The 17,834-nt window shown below is 45.8% G+C and overlaps 1 protein-coding gene across 2 annotated transcripts; it reads right to left on the reverse strand.

The window, feature by feature from the left end:
- Positions 1 to 1,784: 1,784 nt before the first annotated feature.
- On the reverse strand, positions 1,785 to 17,567 carry POPDC2 (popeye domain cAMP effector 2). Of its 2 annotated transcripts, XM_030857453.2 has the most exons (4): positions 17,077 to 17,567; positions 12,874 to 12,982; positions 6,897 to 7,308; positions 1,785 to 1,870 (listed from the first exon to the last, which is right to left on the reverse strand). In XM_030857453.2, exons 1-4 carry the CDS (start codon positions 17,565 to 17,567, stop codon positions 1,785 to 1,787), a joined length of 1,098 nt encoding a protein of 365 aa, XP_030713313.1. The 2 variants fall into 2 exon arrangements, with proteins under 2 accessions (XP_030713313.1, XP_030713294.1); XM_030857434.2 differs by lacking the exon at positions 1,785 to 1,870 and having other exon boundaries at positions 6,799 to 7,308.
- Positions 17,568 to 17,834: the final 267 nt, after the last annotated feature.

Genomic DNA, 17,834 nt, shown 5'->3' on the forward strand with positions numbered 1-17,834 from the left:
CACCAGGGAAGCCCCTAAACTATTCTTAAACTCTATAAATCAGGGCTTCCCTGGTGGCTCAGTGGTTAAGAATCCAGTGGCCAATGCAGGGGGCACAGGTTCGAGCCCTAGTCAGGGAAGATCCCACATGCCACAGAGCAACTAAGCCCATGTGCCACAACTACTGAGCCTGTGCTCTAGAGCCCTCGAGCCACAACTACTGAGCCTGCATGCCACAACTACTGAAGCCTGCCCACCTAGAGCCCATGCTCTGCAACAAGAGAAGCCACCGCAATGAGAAGCCCGCGCACCGCAATGAAGAGTAGCCCCCGCTAGCCACAACTAGAGAAAGCCCGCGTGCAGCAACTAAGACCCAATGCAGCCAAAAATAAATAAATTTAAAAAAAAGAACCACAATGATATGCTGCTACATACACCCAAATGGCTAAAATGAAAAAAAAAAAAAGACAATGCCAACTATTGGAGAAGATGAGAAGCAACCGGAACACTCATACACAGTGGGAATATTAATCGGTATAATCACCTAGGAAAAGTGTTTGGCAGTATTTACTATAGTTGAACATATACATACCCAATGCCTCAGTAATTCCAGTATATACCCCCCAAATGTGTACATATGTGTACCAAAAGATAAGTTCAAGAATGTTCATAGTAGCACTATTCGTAATTGCCCCAAGCTAGAAACTACCCAAACACCTATCAGTAGTGGAATGGATAAGTAGATTGTGGTATATTCACACAACAGAGTACTATACAGCAATAAAATGAACAAACTCTTGAGAGAGCAAGGGTTGCCCAAGGATTCCCAGCTGTTTCAGCCCTCAGCTAGTTTGAGTCTTCCCAGCCTGGGCCCCAGACACATGCATGAAGAAGCCTTTGAGGTGATTCTGGCTGTAGTCACTGTCTGAATGCAACAACACAAGAAACCCTGAGTGCAAACAGCCCAGCTGAGCCCAGCCAAGCCCCACTTTTGTGAGCAAAACAAAGTATCGTGATGATTTTAACTCACTGCTTTAGGGATGAATGTTACACAGCAATAGGTAACCAGAATACATGTGGCAGTATTTTGGGGAAAAAAATAAAATAGAATATGTTAAATTTGTAAGTCTACTTTAAAATGTTTAAGGAAATTTAATTAAATAGATTTGTAAAAATCCCTCTAAAAACTACTGTTTAATATTAGGGTCATAAATAGAGGGAAAGATTTGTAAGTTGAACTTAAAAGCTTAATGGCAAACTAGGTTCTAAAATTTCTACTTCCCTATGTTGAACCTTAATGAAAAAAATTTTTAAATAAAACAAGATAAAAACAGTGAAAACTTCTTGGATAGCTGACTTCATTGATATTTTCAGAACGCTGAAAGAAACAACATAAGGAAAGGAAATGAGTGATTTATTGAGTGCTTACTAGGTGCCACGCCATGTCCTAGGTGCTTTACCTGAATCAACTCATTGAATCCTCACAACCCTGTGAACTGGGTTTTATAATCCCCACTTTACAGACACTCAGAGAGGCTATGTGACTTGCCTGAGATTCTGCAGTTAGTAAAGGATAGAATCTGTGCTTTTGCACTTTGGGATGCCTTCTCTGGGAAGGAAGCCTGGTGAAGGCAAAGTTCTAAAAGTCACTCGGGGGCCTTGGTGTGGCTGCAGCACTTTAGCATCTTCTGTGTCTGCTCCGACCTTGCCTGAGAGCCTTCCAGTGGGTGAGAAGAGGGGTGTGCACACGAGTCACCTTCCTGTGAGGATTAATGTGGCCAGAGAAAAGGATGGTCCATTGATCCTTACAGTTCAGGAGTCAGAGTTGGAGCCAAGGGGGCCTGTCCCCTGGACATAACTTGAGAGTAGCTCTGGAGAGGAGTTCTAGAAGCTGTGGAAAGACAGAGGAAGGATTTCAGCACTGTGGCTCCAGATAGCTCGCATAACTTCACAGGGTTCTTTTCACGTCTTTTTTTCCTCTACCAGTTCCCAATATTTTAACTGTACCCAATGCCTAACATAATAGGGGCAGATGTATCTTTGAATCATTTCCTTCTAGAATATTAGGGTGAGTCAGCTTTGAAGTTATATAGTCCAGTCCTCTCATTTTATAGAAGAGACCAAGAGATCAACTTCAGTTGCTTCCTATGAAGAATCTATACGCTTCCTATGAAGAATCCTACCTAACATTACGGAATGAGTTCTCAAAAATCTGCATAGAAAATTGGTGAGTTTTATAAAACGCTGTCTTTTATTTTTACAAAGAGAGGGATAGGTAAATGAGGCCTGTAAAACAGAAGTAGAAGAATAACCTGGGGGTGGGCCCTGGTTGTAGGCTGCTGGGATCCCGAGGGCAGGGAGGGAACTGCTGCCTCTAACTTACCTGCCTGAACACGGAGCCTTGGCAGGTCGAGTAGAGCTACCATCTAGAGACCCAGACCCTGAGGCCCCAGGCAGCTCCTGCCATGCCACCTTCAAGGGCAAGTCTTCTGCCCCAGGAGGCTTTCTAGTGGTTCTGGGAGAAACATGCTATTTAACAACACTGACAGCTAACTAAGCACCTTACGGCCACTTCCGAGGGAAAGAGCCTGAATATAGTGTGACGGTGATCAGTCTCTCCTGAGCAAATAAAACAGGTGAAGGTCTGGCTATAGCTTGGTTATTCAGGGGCCAAGGAGCTAGTGTGTGCTTTCTTTGGATCACCACCTTTTTGCTGTTCCTTTTGTTGTCAGGGGATCCTTTCAGCTGCTACCTTCCTTGGAATACCAGACTGGAGGAACTAAGATGGGAAATCATGTGTCTCAGAGGAGAAGGGGTAGGGAGTGGAAGAGAGAAGCAGGGGCAGCGTGGGGAGGAGTTTGTTAAATAAATCTATACAGACAGAATTTTAAAATACTTTATACATTAAACTAGTGCTTTATAGCTTACAAATTGCCTTTGTGTACTTTATCTCAATTACTCCTCACAGCAACCTGGTAAGGTAGACAGAGGCTACCTATCTACTTATCAGTAGGTATTAATTATCTATGAGACTACTAGCCCTGTTTCGCAGATGAGGAACTTCTCTTGAAGGTGGTTAACTGGCAGGACTAGAGTCACATCTTAGAATCACAGAATCATAGCATCACGGAGTTAGAAGGCACCTTAATAGCAATAACCTAAGGCATCCTTCTCTCAGAGCTTGAATCACCTTAAAAAAACCTCTGAGAAGATTTCTTCTGATCCCTATTTGAATTCTTCCAGTGACGAGTAACTCACTGCTCCTTGAGGCAAATCCATTATTAATACTGAGCTAAAATGCTCTCCTTATAGCTTTTAGCCCTTAATTCATTTCTGTCCTCAAGAACTTCACCAAATTAAGGGAAATTGTAATTCCTCTTCTTTTCAAAATTCGAAGGTATTACTCTTGTCCACCTCTTGCAGATTAAGCATCTTACATTCTTCCAACTGTTACTCATGATTACTCATAATGTGATTACCTGGCACAGTGCCTGAAATACACAGTGGATACTCAGTGAATGTTTGTTGAATTGGTTCTGTGGCCTTGGTACTATGTCCTGGTCCTGGCCTCTTTCCTTGACCACAATTAGCCTCCATGTTGTAATCTGTTTCTCATTTGTTTGTTTATTTAAATAATAGAAAGGAAACAACATATAGTATTTACTTTCAAACCACAAAGTCTTCAGAACAACTTGAAAACATAAGCAAAATTGCCCAAATTTCAGACAGCTTTCAGTTAATTTGTGATAATGGACTCATTATCTGACTTAACTGACCACTTCAGAGATGCATTCATTGAGCATCTCCTTAAGTAAGACATCAAATGGAACATTGTGGAGTGTGTTCATAGAATTAACTGGAAAGATTCTAGTGAAGGCAGGGTTAATTTGAGGTCTAACTGTAAGACCCTGCATGAATACATTATCCAACAGCACTGCTTTGCATATTAGAAAAAGTAGCACCCAATTGTGGATAATTCTGGGCACCACCAAACTGAAAAATGTGCTCTCTTCAAAAATAAGCTCCAGTAGAACCTCTGACTATTTTTAGTTGTGAGGGACAAGCGCTGGCGTCAGTGTGATGAAGCTGTGTCCTGACAATGCAGAATCCAGTCAGCTTCATGCCTCTTATGTAAGTGCTGGGCGGGGATGAATAGCAATGAGCTTACAATTTTGGTCATTGAAGAGCCAGGGACTAGATGGTGAATTGTGCCCTGCTTTAGAAAGGAAACAAGAGTAAATTGCTACCAATCACGAGGGACTATGCTTATTCATTACAGTAATAACACTAAAAGGAGTTTGATGGCAAATAAGTCAAACCAAACACCCTAAAACACAATTCGAGGAAAAGGTCTCCGGGTTAAATTATCCCATTATCACAGACTAAATTGAAAGCTGTCTAAAATTTGGCTGATTTGATCACGTTTTCAAGTTGTTCTGAAAACTCTGTGGAAGTAAACAATGTGTTTTTCCCTTTCTATTACTTAAGCCAAAGAACATTTAAAAACTACTCTCTTTATACTACAAATACTAGTACTTTAGAAAGTGAGTTATGTTAGCAGTTTTCTCATCTTGAGCCTCAGAAAAGGCTGAATTTGGAAAGAGGCCTTTTATGCAATAGTATTAAGGATGGAGGACCTGGGAGATGGAGTCGTGACCGCCCTGCACTGTCATCACGTGGTAGGTGATAGACTCTTCACAGGTACAGAATGGAGAGAACTCCTAGTCAAGCAGGACCTACCACCCAGCAGGGCGGAGGACAGTCCCAAGTCACAAGAGAAATCATAGTGAAATACAGCAGCGAGTTCTTGCTGGAAGACACGCTGATGTCCTGGGGCTCGTGTCCATTATACTGTTGACTGGCTGCTTCTCTTTCCTCCTCTGAACAGCACATCCTTTGCCTTCTCACATAAACCCAGGAGGGCCTTTGGGGGCCACATGAAGAAAGCAAGGTTCAGTGAGGTTGTGTGATTTTCAATCAGTAGCAGAGCCAGACATAGCAGCCAGGACTTCGGGCTCCCAGTGTGGGTCTCTTTCTTCTTTACAACCCCGCCTGCCTCTTAACGTTTGGGGTAACTCATGCGTAAGATGTGTAGCCATCAAAGGTGGGAATTTTCACACCTTCACTTGAATGGTTTTCTGTATAGGCAGAGGGGGAGGTACTGATCTTGGAAGAGTCAGGATTAAAAACTAAGTTGGGGATACAGGGCAGCTTAGGAAGAAGAAGAGACAGAGCAAAATAGGAAGTGGGGCAAATGGGAAGAAGGCAACAGAGAGAGAAATACAGCAACAGTAAAATGGGGAAGACGTGGAGGACAAATATGGAGAGGGGAAATTAACCGAGAAGAAGAAACAGGCCTTTTTCTTCTTAAGAGCAGCAAACTGAGGGAACCAAGGACTGAGCAGAAGTCAGAAGGAAGGGAGAATGAGGAGAACAAATAGAGCCGGGAAAAGAGAAGAAAGCCAGGAAGGACATGAGGACACAGGGAGCTGCTGTGAGTTCAGAGTGTGTGCAGGTGGGTAGGTGTGTTGGACAAAGAGAGGGACCCACAGGACAGAATCCATATGCACTGGTGGGGGTGGGCGAGTAGGGCACAGTGGGAAGGAGGCAACAGGAGAGGACAACACAAATGGAGGAGGTCAAGAAAGTGATCTCGGGTGCTAGACGCTGGTTGTAAGGACTCTGCTTCCATAGATTATCAATTCCACACCTATGAAACCAAATAGCTAACTTTTATCATTTGCCTCTCTGCCTCTTTCATCATTTATATGACTTGCTTTTCAAAATATACAAACATTCACTTACTTACCTCAAGTACCCTAAATGCCTTCCTCACTGAACTAGTTTCTTGGGAAAATAGTCAGTGTTTCCTAAAGAATGATTAATCTCTTAGCTAGCCCTCCCCCACCTTGGAAATGCATTCCAAATTGGGAACAGTGGGATTTTCCTCAGGAAAAGCCAGGCCTGCACCATGGTTGGCTGGAGTCCTAGAGGGATAAGTCACACAGTATTGTGAGAGCAGCCGGGGGAACAGTTACTGCTCAGCACACACTTTCTTGTACACTCTCCTAAGGTGTGAGGGAAATCCTGCACGTTAGTCCCACCCAGATTACGCCCACTCTACCTCCCGCAAGGTGTGGTTTTCTGGGAAAGTCACCCTATCATAGTAATATTCAGTCACAGCAGCGTCCAGTCCTGTGCCTGAGCAAATAACACACTTTCCACTGGCCCAGAGGAGAGCAAGGTGGGGACATTTTCCTCCCAGAGTCATTAGCGTCTAATCACAAGCCTCTTGGAAATACTCGATGTTAGCAGAGGTACCTGTCCAATCCAGGCTAAGTAATGACTGCTTTCCAGAGCTGACTGTATGCCAAGAAGAACCATTAGAAATTAGAACCATGTCAGCTTTGTAAAAAATCCTTTAAAATGCATGCCACAAATAAAATCCCCTTTAGTCTTAGCTGTGGCCTTAGTTATTAGCACAACCTTGCAAAGAAAAATTAGCAACCTATCTGCTTGCTCAAAATGTTGACCAAGCCAGCCCACTTTCAAAACTGCAATCACACTTAATAAGGGATGAGTTAAAAAAAAAATTAAAAAAAACCTCTCATGCTTTGCATGCACCAAGAGTGAGTTGCTATCTGCAGGGTTGGGTTAATGCCACTTTCTGGGAATCCTCAGGAGGACAGGCTCCATGAAACGATTTTTTGCCCTTACAAACCCAGTTAAGGCCAGCTGTTGGCAAGAAAGTGACAGCTGCCTTCTGAGTACTTACACAGGATCCTGAGCCCGGCAGCTGTGCCCATGTTAGTTCTCCCCTCACCTCATGTACTCCCCATCACTCTGATAATCCATGAACGATTCTGATCCTGACACCTCCTCAAAATCCTCCAGCACCAGACTGGTAGAGTCCTCACCCAGGACGCTGCTGTCGGGCCTGGACATCCTGACCCAGGGAGGAGGTGCAGGAGGGTTGGTAGACGCTGGAGGTGGGGAGCTAGGGGGTGTTTGCTGGACAGATGTGGGCAGGGCCTGAGGAGAGGGGGATGCGGCAGGCTCACGGACGTCCTTGTCATCCTTCTGAGACTCTGGTCCTGCATCTGGGGCAGCAGGACCTAGGACATGGTAGAGGCTGGGGAGACGGATGTCGAAGCGCAGCCTGAACTTAGCAAAGAGCTTGTCATTGAGAGCGTAGAGCTTCTCCGAGATGTCATAGCCCAGCAGGGCTGAGAAGAGGCGAGAGATGTATCGCTCTTTGGCCAGAAGGAGGTGGAGACTTTTCCGGGGCCAGGAAATGTAGCTACATTCAGTCTCGGCTGTCAGAGTGACCTGAGAGGGGTCAGGAGCAGAGAGTAAAGGTTGAAACTAGAAAATGTGTCCATGCTTAGCACAGAGAAATATAGCGTTTACTTCGCAAACTGCTGCACTTTTCTGAAGAAGCTGTGGAAGTAGCTCTCCATGGCCTTGCCTGGAAGAGGTCCTATGACCGACGTTTACTGCGTGCACTGACACAACAGGGGGTGGGGGGTGGTTGTGTGTGTGTGGAGGGTGCTCTTGTCAGGAGCCCTGAGATCAGCCCTTCACTTGCTGGGCCTTCACCTCCTAGAGCCTCAGTGTCCACCTCCGGTCTCCTAGCTCTCCTACTCTGTGTCCCATGGCTGATCTCACTAATGGCTACAGAAGGTTCTGAGCCTGCTGTAATTACAGGAGAGAAAAAGGGCCTCCTAGTGCTCAGAAGAAAGTTCAGGATGCTGATGACAGTTTTTTTTTAAGGATAAAAAGAAATAATATATTGGAGTGGGGACACAAAAAAGAGTTGGAAAGAATTTCAGTGAGAGAAGAGCCAGGCTGCATCCATTGGACAGGATGCTGGCTTGGGATTCAGGCCCATGAGCTGCCCTTGACTTGGGCCCTACAAGTAACCAAATGGATCTGATGACTGAAGTCAGAAAAAGGGCACAGAGGAAGAGGAACTCTTTTTTTGGGGTTGGGGGGACACCACCTTGCAGCATGCGGGATCTTAGTTCCCCGACCAGGGATCAAACCCGTGCGCCTTGCATTGGAAGCACAGAGTCTTAACCACTGGACCTCCAGGGAAGTCCCAACAGGAACTCTTAAGAGCACAAAGTAGAAGGACACCCCACTCTCCATTTATTTAGACATCTAGAAATTTCTGGGCACTAGCTATGTGCCCGTGATACAAAGCTAAGTTACACTTGCAGGGTCAATAACGTGTGCCCAGCACAGAGTAAGTGCTTGATAAACCTTGTTAAAACAATGATGGTAAAGGTAGGTTTCAAATGAAAACATGCTTAGGATAGTAAAGGAAAAGGGTGTGGAATCACACGATTCTTTATACTCTGGCCATAATACTTTAAACGTGAGCAGGTTGGCAGTGCTCAAGATGAAGATTTGTGAATCGAGACAGTGGAAATGAGGGAGGACAGCAGCTGACATTTACTGAGAGGCAACCACATGTTGGCATTGTGTTAAATCCTTTATGTGGGTCGTCTCATTAAAGGTAGGGTTGGCTTTCCAAACATTCTTTGTTAGAGATCGTATATAATCCTTTTATTTCTTTGCCTCCAGAACTCCCCCTCCCCTCCCCTCAATCATCAGCACTGAAGTCAGGGCTCTAAATTAACTCATCAAGACCAGAAACAAGTTTCAAGTTCTGGCTTTACCGCTTTACTAGCTGTGTGACATCAGATGAATTGCTTAATCTCTCTGGGTTTGTTGCCTCATGGGAAAGAATTATTACTCACAATCCATCCATTACTAATTTGGTTCAGCAAGTAATTGTCACATCTGCCATAACCTGTACTTTCGATGTACTTAGTAACAATTCCCAAACAAGAAATAAGTGTGCTGCACATGAAGTGGGTGTGCGTAAGAGCTAATCTGGACGCAAACAGCATCCTCAAAGCTGAACACAAAGACCGTGGGCATTCTTGTGAACATGTTGTTACTTCTTCCATCTTAAAATAAATCAAAATTTTAAAATTAAAATCCTTTTTCTTCACTTCACTTCCTTCGCTATCTAACACTCCATTGATTTGCTCTCCTTTTCAGCAAAGCTCCATGAAAAAGTTGTCTATATTTGCTGTTACCAATTCCTCTTGCACTCCCTCTTCAGCCAGCAAGGCTTTGCCCCAGTGGTCCACAAACTGTTCCTGGCAAGGTCACCAATGACCTCTACATTGCTGAGTCTGACAATCAGTTTTCATAGCATTCAGTTTCTCCTCTTTGATACTCCTTACTTGGTTCCCAGGATGCCATACTCTCCTGGTATAGTCTCCTGATTGGTCCCTTTCAGCTTCCTTTGCTGCTTCCTCTTTTCCCCTCCAAATTCTAAACACTAGAGTTTCCCAGAGTTAATGGATTCTTGAACCCCCTTTCTGTCTACACGCACTCACTTGGTGATCTTGTCTGATCCAATTGCTTTAAATATCATCTGTGTGCTACGACTTCCAGACTTATGTCTGAAGTTCAGACCTTGTTCCTTAATTTCAGACTCAATTATGCAACTGCCTATGCAGTGTCTCCAATTTAAATGTCCATAGATGACACAAATCTAGCACTCCCCAAACTGGACTTCCTCTCTTCTCACAAAGACGATACTATCGTAGGCTTCCTTATCTCAATTGATAGCAGCTCCATCCTTCCAGTTGCTCAGGTCAAACGTATTAGAGGTTTTCTTAATCCTCTTTCTCTCATGCACTACATCCAATGCGTTAGGAAATCCTTTTGGCTCTATCTAGAAAATATATGCTCTGGCCCTAGACGATATGGCTCCATATCACCTCTCTGACTTCTTCTCCTACTATTCTCTCCCCTCCCTCTCTCTGTTCCAGACACATTGGCCTCCTTTCTGAACCTCAAACATGCTAGTCCTTCCCACCACCCAGCTTTTGCACTGGCTCTTCCCTCTGTCTAATATGCTGTTCCCCCTGATATTCTCAGAGCTCACACTACCAATCACTTCAGGTCTTTGCTCAAATGTCACCCATTCAACAAAGACTTCCATGAACACCCCATTTAAAATTGCAACTGCAGTTGACCCTTGAGCAACACGGGTTTGAACTGTGTGTGTCAATTTAAATGGGGATTTTTTTTTAATAGTAAATACTAAAGTACTACACAATCAGCCAGTTGGTTGAATCTGAGGATGTGGAACCCCAGATATGGGGGAACATATATTTGGCGGTTGGACTATAAATTATATGTGGATTTTCTACTGCGTGAAGGGTTGGCGCCGCTACCTCCTGTGTTGTTCAAGGGTCAACTATATCTCTCCCTTAATTACACTACTCTATTTTTTTTTTACTAGAAGTTATTATCTTTTAACATATTACATAATTTACTTATTCATTATGTCGATGGCTTATTTTTTGTCTCCCCTACTAGAATGTAAACTGCATGAAGGCAGGGACCTTCATCTGTTCTGTTGACTGATATATTCCGAGCACATTTAATAGTGCCCAGATGAGAATTCCCTGGCGGTCCAGTGGTTAGGACTCTGCGCTTCCACTGCAGGGGGCACAGGTTCAATCCCTGGTTGGGGAACTAAGATCCCACATGCCACATGGCATGGCCAAAAAGAAAAAACAAAGATAGTGCCCAGGTTACAATAACTGCTCAATAAATACTACTGAAGTGAATGAATGAAATCAGGTGAAGACTACCAATCTTGTATGTTGCAAAACAACCTGATGTCATTTTCTCATGTCCTATGTAAAATCCTTCCTAAAGGTCTTCAGGAAACCAGTGGTTTGACTGATTCCCACATACACATGCACATGTCTGTGATAAAGTTTTGACCAGCTCTTTCTTTAATCCTCACCTTTGAAGCTGGTTGAATGGATTAAATAAGCTGACGTACGTAAAGAGACCTTGGGTCCAGTAAAACATGATGCAAGTGGGAGAAATAATGCTGATTTTTGTGTGATCCCTCCCATGCTATGTTCTTGGTGACTAATGAAAGGGTCACAGTGCTTAACAGTCAATAAATTCTTAATTGAATTCTTGAGAGGTGTGATGGAATGTTGATTCCCTTGTGGTAAACTCAGTAAGAATTATGATTCAGTCACTGTGGATTCCCTATTAGTCAACAAAGACTATGCAATTGCAAAGGCAAGGACAAGATGAACTACAACCCGAGACAACACTTGACATTTGCAAAGAGGAAATGGGACTTCACAGAGCCAAGAGCAAATATGTGGATCTCATTGCTCCCAATGGGGATGCATGCTAAAAATACAAATGGGAGAAATATAACAGTCCCTACATCCCTCTCAGATGACTGAGAGGCCATCTGGGGTCACAGCCCTTCCTTTCAAGCATAACTTAGGGGAGGACGCCCGGCTTATCCACCACCTGTTTCTCAGTTTCAGTGTCAGAAACAGAGCCTGGCCTGGCTGGCTCAGGACCTGACTCAGGCCTCCTGAGGGTTCTTATGGTCCTGGCAGGGTTCTCAAAGGAGACTGCTGGGCGGCTTGGAGAGGACGTGAGTGTGTGGTGGATGAAGCACGTTCAGAGGGGATCTGTGGCTGGTGGTCTAGGCAGTGGGATCAGGATTGCTTCTCAGGCTCTGTCCTCACAGAGCCAAGAGTCAGGGTGGGGCGGAAGCAGGCCCAGCCAGGTGGCACTGCCTGGCATGTGTCTATTCTGGGGTTGGCTCAAATGCTCGCCTGAGGGGCTCCCTGATAGAACTGGTAGGAGACACAGGGAACCCAGTACTGGCAAACTGTCTGGACAGAGGAGTACCTATAATGGTGGGTATGGGTAAACTCCACTCTCCTGGTAAACCTCCCATTTTAAAAAAGAATAGAAATAGTGGTGTCAGGCCACTTGGCTTTGCCACTTTCTAGATGACCTTGGGCAAATTACTTGAGGTTTCTAAGCCTTAGTTCCCTCATCTGTTAAACATGTTAATAACAACATTCCGCCCAGAGGACAGTTGTGAGAATCAATAAGGCAATAAAATAGGTAGTGCCTGCCACGTGCTAGCCATTCAGTAAGTGAGAACTACAAAGAAGGTAACTGAAATCTGAAGGACTGGCAGAGAAGAGAGGAGGGCTCTAGCACCCAGGCCCTGAACTTGGAGTGTGTATATGATGTCCTCTGGAGCCCTCTGAGACACCAACTGCCCACTGCCGAGCCAGTTCAGTGAACCTTTACTGAACACCTACTACTGTGCACAAGGTATTGCCCTTTGGAGCCTGAAGATGGAGAGGAGAGCCCAGATTTCTACCTCAGGGAGTTTACTATGCGAAAGACAGAAGGGAAACCAAATCATTAGAGACATGTGCGCAGTCAGCATGGTAAAAGGAATAGAAGAGGCATGTAGGCGGTGTGTGGGGGGGGTGGTGGGGGGGGAAGCTGGTGAGGTCAGCCTGGGCAGGCCTCAGAGGAAGTGAGATGCCATAGCCTCCTCTGGGTGAGGAAAGTGCATTTCAGATAGAAGCGACAGTAGGAGCCAAGGCATGGCCATTGCAAAACAATGTGGTGTGTTTAGGGAAGAACTAGTAGTTCGGTAGGGCTGGTATGAGCAGGAACTGTGAGGAAGGAAGGGGCTGGAGATGTGGCTGGATGTCACTAAAGGTCTTAAGTTACTCCCTAAGGAGTGTGGGCTTTTATCTTGTGGTCACTGTGGTCTTCTGGAAGAGTTTTAGGCATAGGAGTGACATAGCCCCCCTTTCAGGGGTCTGCACCTCCCTACCCCACCCTTCCTCTGCCAGGCACTTTTCCCACAGGAGGAGAGTGCTCCCACCCCGAGCATCATATTGGCAGTGGTTCAAATGACAGATGTAAGAGGGGAAAGATGGAGGCAGGGATATTGCTGGGTTACAGTGGGATGGTCTGGGGCGGTGCTGCCATGGGGCTCCCTATTACCTGGAAGACCCCCTCCGTAGAGGGATGCAGCGATTCCCACTCGGGAGAGTCCATGAACTGGTAAGGAAAGACGTAGTGCAGAAACTGCCCGTCCTGGCTCACACGAACCCTGGCAATGGGAGAGAAGAGACTGTGGGAAAAGGGAAGTGGCTACCCGAATCCTCTCCGAAGTCTAAGTTACATGTTAAAAAGTGGAAAATTATTAGGGTCCAGTGTGGACTTTTTCCTCTTTTCCCCGAAAACTCAGAGTCTCAGCCTCAACCTCTCCTCTAAAGTGAGTTATACTGGGAAAGAAGGTTCCTCTATCAGGCAGAGGGGGCAGATCAAAAAGATCTCTAAGGTACATCCTGTCCATTTGAAAGGAGCTACTGTTCCACTTTTTCTGGAGCTTTATTGGCTAAACAGTTATGTGTGGAGCACCTTCTGTGTTCCTGGAAATCTGGGAATATGGAGATGATCTGATTCTTGCCTTTAAAGACGTCACAATTTAGTGGAAGCCACAGGTACATAAATAACTGGCTGTAAGTCAGCGTGTGCTACTGTGGGACAGGAGACTAGACGATGGAGAGATCTTAGTTCTCTCCAAGTGGCAGACTTCTCAAAGATGATATTTGAGCTGAGTTTTGAAGGATGAATAGGATATTGAGAAGCAGATCAGAATGGGGATGGAGATCTGAGAAATCCAGTGTGGAATTATTTTCCAATAGCTTTTTTTTCCCTTCCTCCATATTTGGAATTTTAGCTGGGTTCATGGCTGCCCGGCTAAACTACATTTCCCTACCCCCCTTGCCATGAGGTAGAGCCATGTGATTACGTTTTGGCCAAGGGGATATTAGCACTCCACACCTTACTCCTAGTGAATGCCTAGATATATATGTATGTGTGCAAATTACCAAAGACCACCATCAATTAATAAATTATTGCGTATTATCTGACAACCTAAAGATGGAAGACAGAAGGGGACGTAGGTCTCAAACCAAGCCCAAGATGTGGTGTCAACCTATACTCTCTGATGGCAGAAATGCACCTGCTCCTACAAGACCTATCAATATGTGTAGATGGCCATCAGAACTTCCCTGAGTAATGAAAGGATACAAGGAAAGATGATGTGCCGTGTTCTCCTACCTCACAGTCTTCACATATTCTGTCCCCTCCAGCTGCCTCTCCTCCCAATCCCCACCTTCTCCTCAGGCCTCAGCTTAAACATTCCTTTCTCCAGGAAGTCTTGTCTGGCTGCCCCAGGAAAGTTACGTCCACTGCTTAAATGCTCTCATTGCACTTTGCCTTTCTCCTTGGAAATACTATGTCTGTTATTCACCACTATGTCAAACATGAATTAGCACCTCTCTTCATACACTGTAAGCTTCCTGAGTACAAGGAAAATATTTTTCTTTTCTTTTCTTTTTTTTTGCGGTACGCAGGCCTCTCACTGTCGTGGCCTCTCCCGTTGCGGAGCACAGGCTCCAGACGCGCAGGCTCAGTGGCCATGGCTCCCGGGCCCAGCCGCTCCGTGGCATGTGGGATCTTCCCGGACCGGGGCATGAACCCGTGTCCCCTGCATTGGCAGGCGGACTCTCAACCACTGCGCCACCAGGGAAGCCCTATTTTTCATTTTTTAACACAAGATCCCTAGTCCCTAGCCCTCTTCATAAATATTTTTGGAAAGGGGGAGGGAAGAAGGAAGGGAGAAAGGAAAGGAAGAAGGAAGGAACGATCAAACAAATGAACTCACTGTGTCACCATAAATGGGACCAAAACCTCAAAGAAAAGCTTCTCTAACAAAGGAAGAAAGACAACAGGAAAGAAATAAGGCTGCTGCCACACACATCAGATCCTCCTGTCCTCTCCCCAGGCAAGGAATCTGGACACCCAAGCAAGCCACTGAGGAGGGACAAGATTTTACAGTGTGAGTAGCATCTAATGAGCCTGCATGACTCCCTGAAACCATTCACATTGTATATTGTATCCTTTGTAGTTTGAGTCTCCTCTTCCTTCTTGATCTCCTGGACATCAGGTAATTTCATCCTCCAAGAAGAACTTAGACAGTTAGTTGCCTCTTCAGGAGTTCATGCTTGGGATTGTATACGAGAGAAAATCTCCAACAGTAAGCACAGCTTAACAGGGTGATGAACTTTGAGGAAGTCACTTTGCCTTTCTGAGTCTTGAAAGGGATTGATTGCCTTATGAAAATAAAACGAAAAGGATGTCTGAGATTTCAGCAAAGCGCTCCAGATGAGAGTCTGCACGTGAACTGGGGAGGTCTCCACAAGAAGCCTCCATTTCCTGGCATGGAGTTCTTGTCTGCTGCTTTGAGGTGTTTGGTACCTCACCAGCCAAAGGTACGATGATTCTCCTTTAAAGCTGGAGGCTGGTCATATAGACTAGAAGCCCCTTTCCCCAGCTCCAACTTAGCAAAGTTGAGACAGGATGACGTTGAAAGATATCAAAACAAAACTCTTACTCCAAACCTTGTAAGGCAAGAAAAATATCAAAATTGTCTAATTTTTGACTCAGGTTTTGGATGCTAAGTATAATAGGAAAAGCCACACTGAGAGGGCAAGGCCCCCTCTCCTCTTCACAGGGATGTGGTCTTCTACAAGTTCATGGTAAATCCATTATATAAAAGATACCTGAACCATACAATAATCCTGATGTATGGTTTATTTACACTTCAGTTCACCCATAAATGAAATGAAACATCACAAAACCTCATAGCTCATTCAACCCAGGACCTCAGACTCCAAACAAAATAAAAACATGTATCCATCACACTTTGATTCTATACATTAATACATAAATGCATATTATTACTAGTAGCAGTAGTTGTTGTAGTACCATCATCATCAATGTCAAACTCCTTTTTTTCCCCACTATGGCTGGTGGTCTTATCTGGTTTCTTTCTTATTTTTTTGGAATCAGACCCTTCTGATTACTTTCTTGTCTTTCTACCACATTCTCCTGGTCTCAAGAAAGCAGGAAAGAGGAAATTAAGGACAAAACTTTTGAAATACTCTACTTGCTTTCCACAGAGCCAGCCCAAGTACATACCAGGTTAAGATGCTTACTGTCAGATGCTTAGCTCCACATACAAGTCCCACTAGGGCAATATTTCAAAGAATTCACAATTTCCTACCAACTGTGCAGCACAGAGCTCCATGGTATATTTGTTCAGAAGAGATCAGTCAATGGCCAATGCTCGCATGCAGCCTGACCAGGCATACAGTAATCCTGACAAAGCCCATTTCTGCTAAGGTCTGACTGTCAGCCTCCTTAAAAGGTGTCAACCAGTTGTCTCCACCATATACTCAAAGAGACACACGTGGGCATCACTACTCCTCCCTCACCGTCTGGCCCGCAGGTTTATAGCACTTTACTTCTTCGTCTGTAAGAATCTCAGTAGAACAATTGGAAGTGGAAAAGTGGACAAGAGGTATTCCTGCTCCATACCTGGGTATATACAGAATGGCTTTACCAGGGCTTCCCTGGTGGCGCAGTGGTTGAGAGTCTGCCTGCCGATGCAGGGGACACGGGTTCGTGCCCCGGTCTAGGAGGATCCCACGGACCCCACATGCCGTGAAGCGGCTAGGCCTATGAGCCATGGCTGCTGAGCCTGCGCATCCGGAGCCTGTGCTCCGCAACGGGAGAGGCCACAACAGTGAGAGGCCTGCGTACCGCAAAAAAGAATGGCTTTACCATAGAATCTGTATGGGATATTCCCCAAGATCTTTGATGCCCTGGAGGGAACAGGGGTTACAGGAAACCCCCTCTGTTTTGGCACTGTTTCTTGTACATACTTGGCACTTAGCAAATGTTGAATGCATATGGAAGGAATGAATTAATCTTACTGAAATGTCCAGTTTTCCAAAGCTTACAGAGATATTGCTGCAGTTTAGACATGACATGCTGGCGTGTGTGTGTGGTGTGGTCATTTCACACCCAGGCTCAAGAAACACTCACCCCACACCTCCCAGCACAAGTGCACATACAATCCTTCCTGCCAACCAAGGTGCCTCATGAGCTAGTTTCCTCATGGAAAATGCTAAGAAAGGGGAAGCAAAGCGCATGCTAGAAAAATCTATTTTGGTTGGTTTGACTTGCCACATCCTTCCTCAGTGGAAGGGACATGAAATGGAAAGGGAAGCACTGGGAAATGAGAAGCGTGGGTGTGGGGAAGAAATGCTGGGCATTGACCCAGCGGCTTACCGGCCAGAAAGCAGCAGGGACAGGCGGTCGATGGGCGTCTCGCCCTCCACGGCGTAGGTCTGCTCCGTGGCCAGAGTCAAGACTTGCTCCTCGCAGCAGCGAACGATCTCCTTGTACGCTGGCAGGGGTACCTGCAGGGGCAGGCACAGCGTCTTGTAGAGGAGCTCGAACTCCTCGGGGAGGGTGTCCTCGCGCAGGCGGTACACCAGGTGTGCCAGCTGGAGCACGCAGGCAGTCGCCAGCAGCACGCTCCAGAGGATGATGTCTAGGCCGCAGGCGTCGAACCAGCCCCACAGCACACAGCACAGGTAGCCCGTGCCCAGGAAGCCAAAGAGGTAGAAGCACCCATACACCCCGCTGCCCCCCATGAAGCCCAGGAGCAGGAGGCAGGTGGCCAGGTGGTAGACAGCCCCTTCCTGGTCCCGCCTCCAGCCGACGCACAGCGGCCTGCTCCAGAGGAGCTGGCCCACTGCGCTGCCGTTGCTGCTCATCTTCGGGCCTCAAAGCCTGTCGGGCTCTAAGACTGTCCCCACGTGGGAAATTCAGGAAATGGGTTAGCCTGTCCTCTCAGATGTCATCTCACCATTGGCTTCTCCCCACCAGCTCCACCTTTCCTGGGAGGAATGCTTGCATTAGCTTGGGGAATGAATGGCAGAACATAATACACTTCATGGAGAACTGAAAACCTTTCTTTCTCTTTCCCTCAGCAAGGCTCTGGCCCTCCCCGCAGAGCTCTGACGAGCGTCCACGGCTCCAAG

This window comes from Globicephala melas, chromosome 4, assembly GCF_963455315.2.
Source record: "Globicephala melas chromosome 4, mGloMel1.2, whole genome shotgun sequence".
NCBI classification, from domain to species: Eukaryota; Metazoa; Chordata; class Mammalia; order Artiodactyla; family Delphinidae; genus Globicephala; species Globicephala melas.

What these genes read in the sequence shown, in the direction of transcription:
- POPDC2 (XM_030857434.2), bottom strand. Translation starts at nt 17,567, where the DNA reads ATGAGCAGCAACGGCAGCGCAGTGGGCCAGCTCCTCTGGAGCAGGCCG. An exon ending in TCCCTGCTGCTTTCTGGCCG is followed by an intron (nt 12,983 to 17,076) that starts GTAAGCCGCTGG and finishes TCCCATTGCCAG; the next exon opens with GGTTCGTGTGAGCCAGGACG. An exon ending in CTACGGAGGGGGTCTTCCAG is followed by an intron (nt 7,309 to 12,873) that starts GTAATAGGGAGC and finishes GACCCCTCTCAG; the next exon opens with GTCACTCTGACAGCCGAGAC.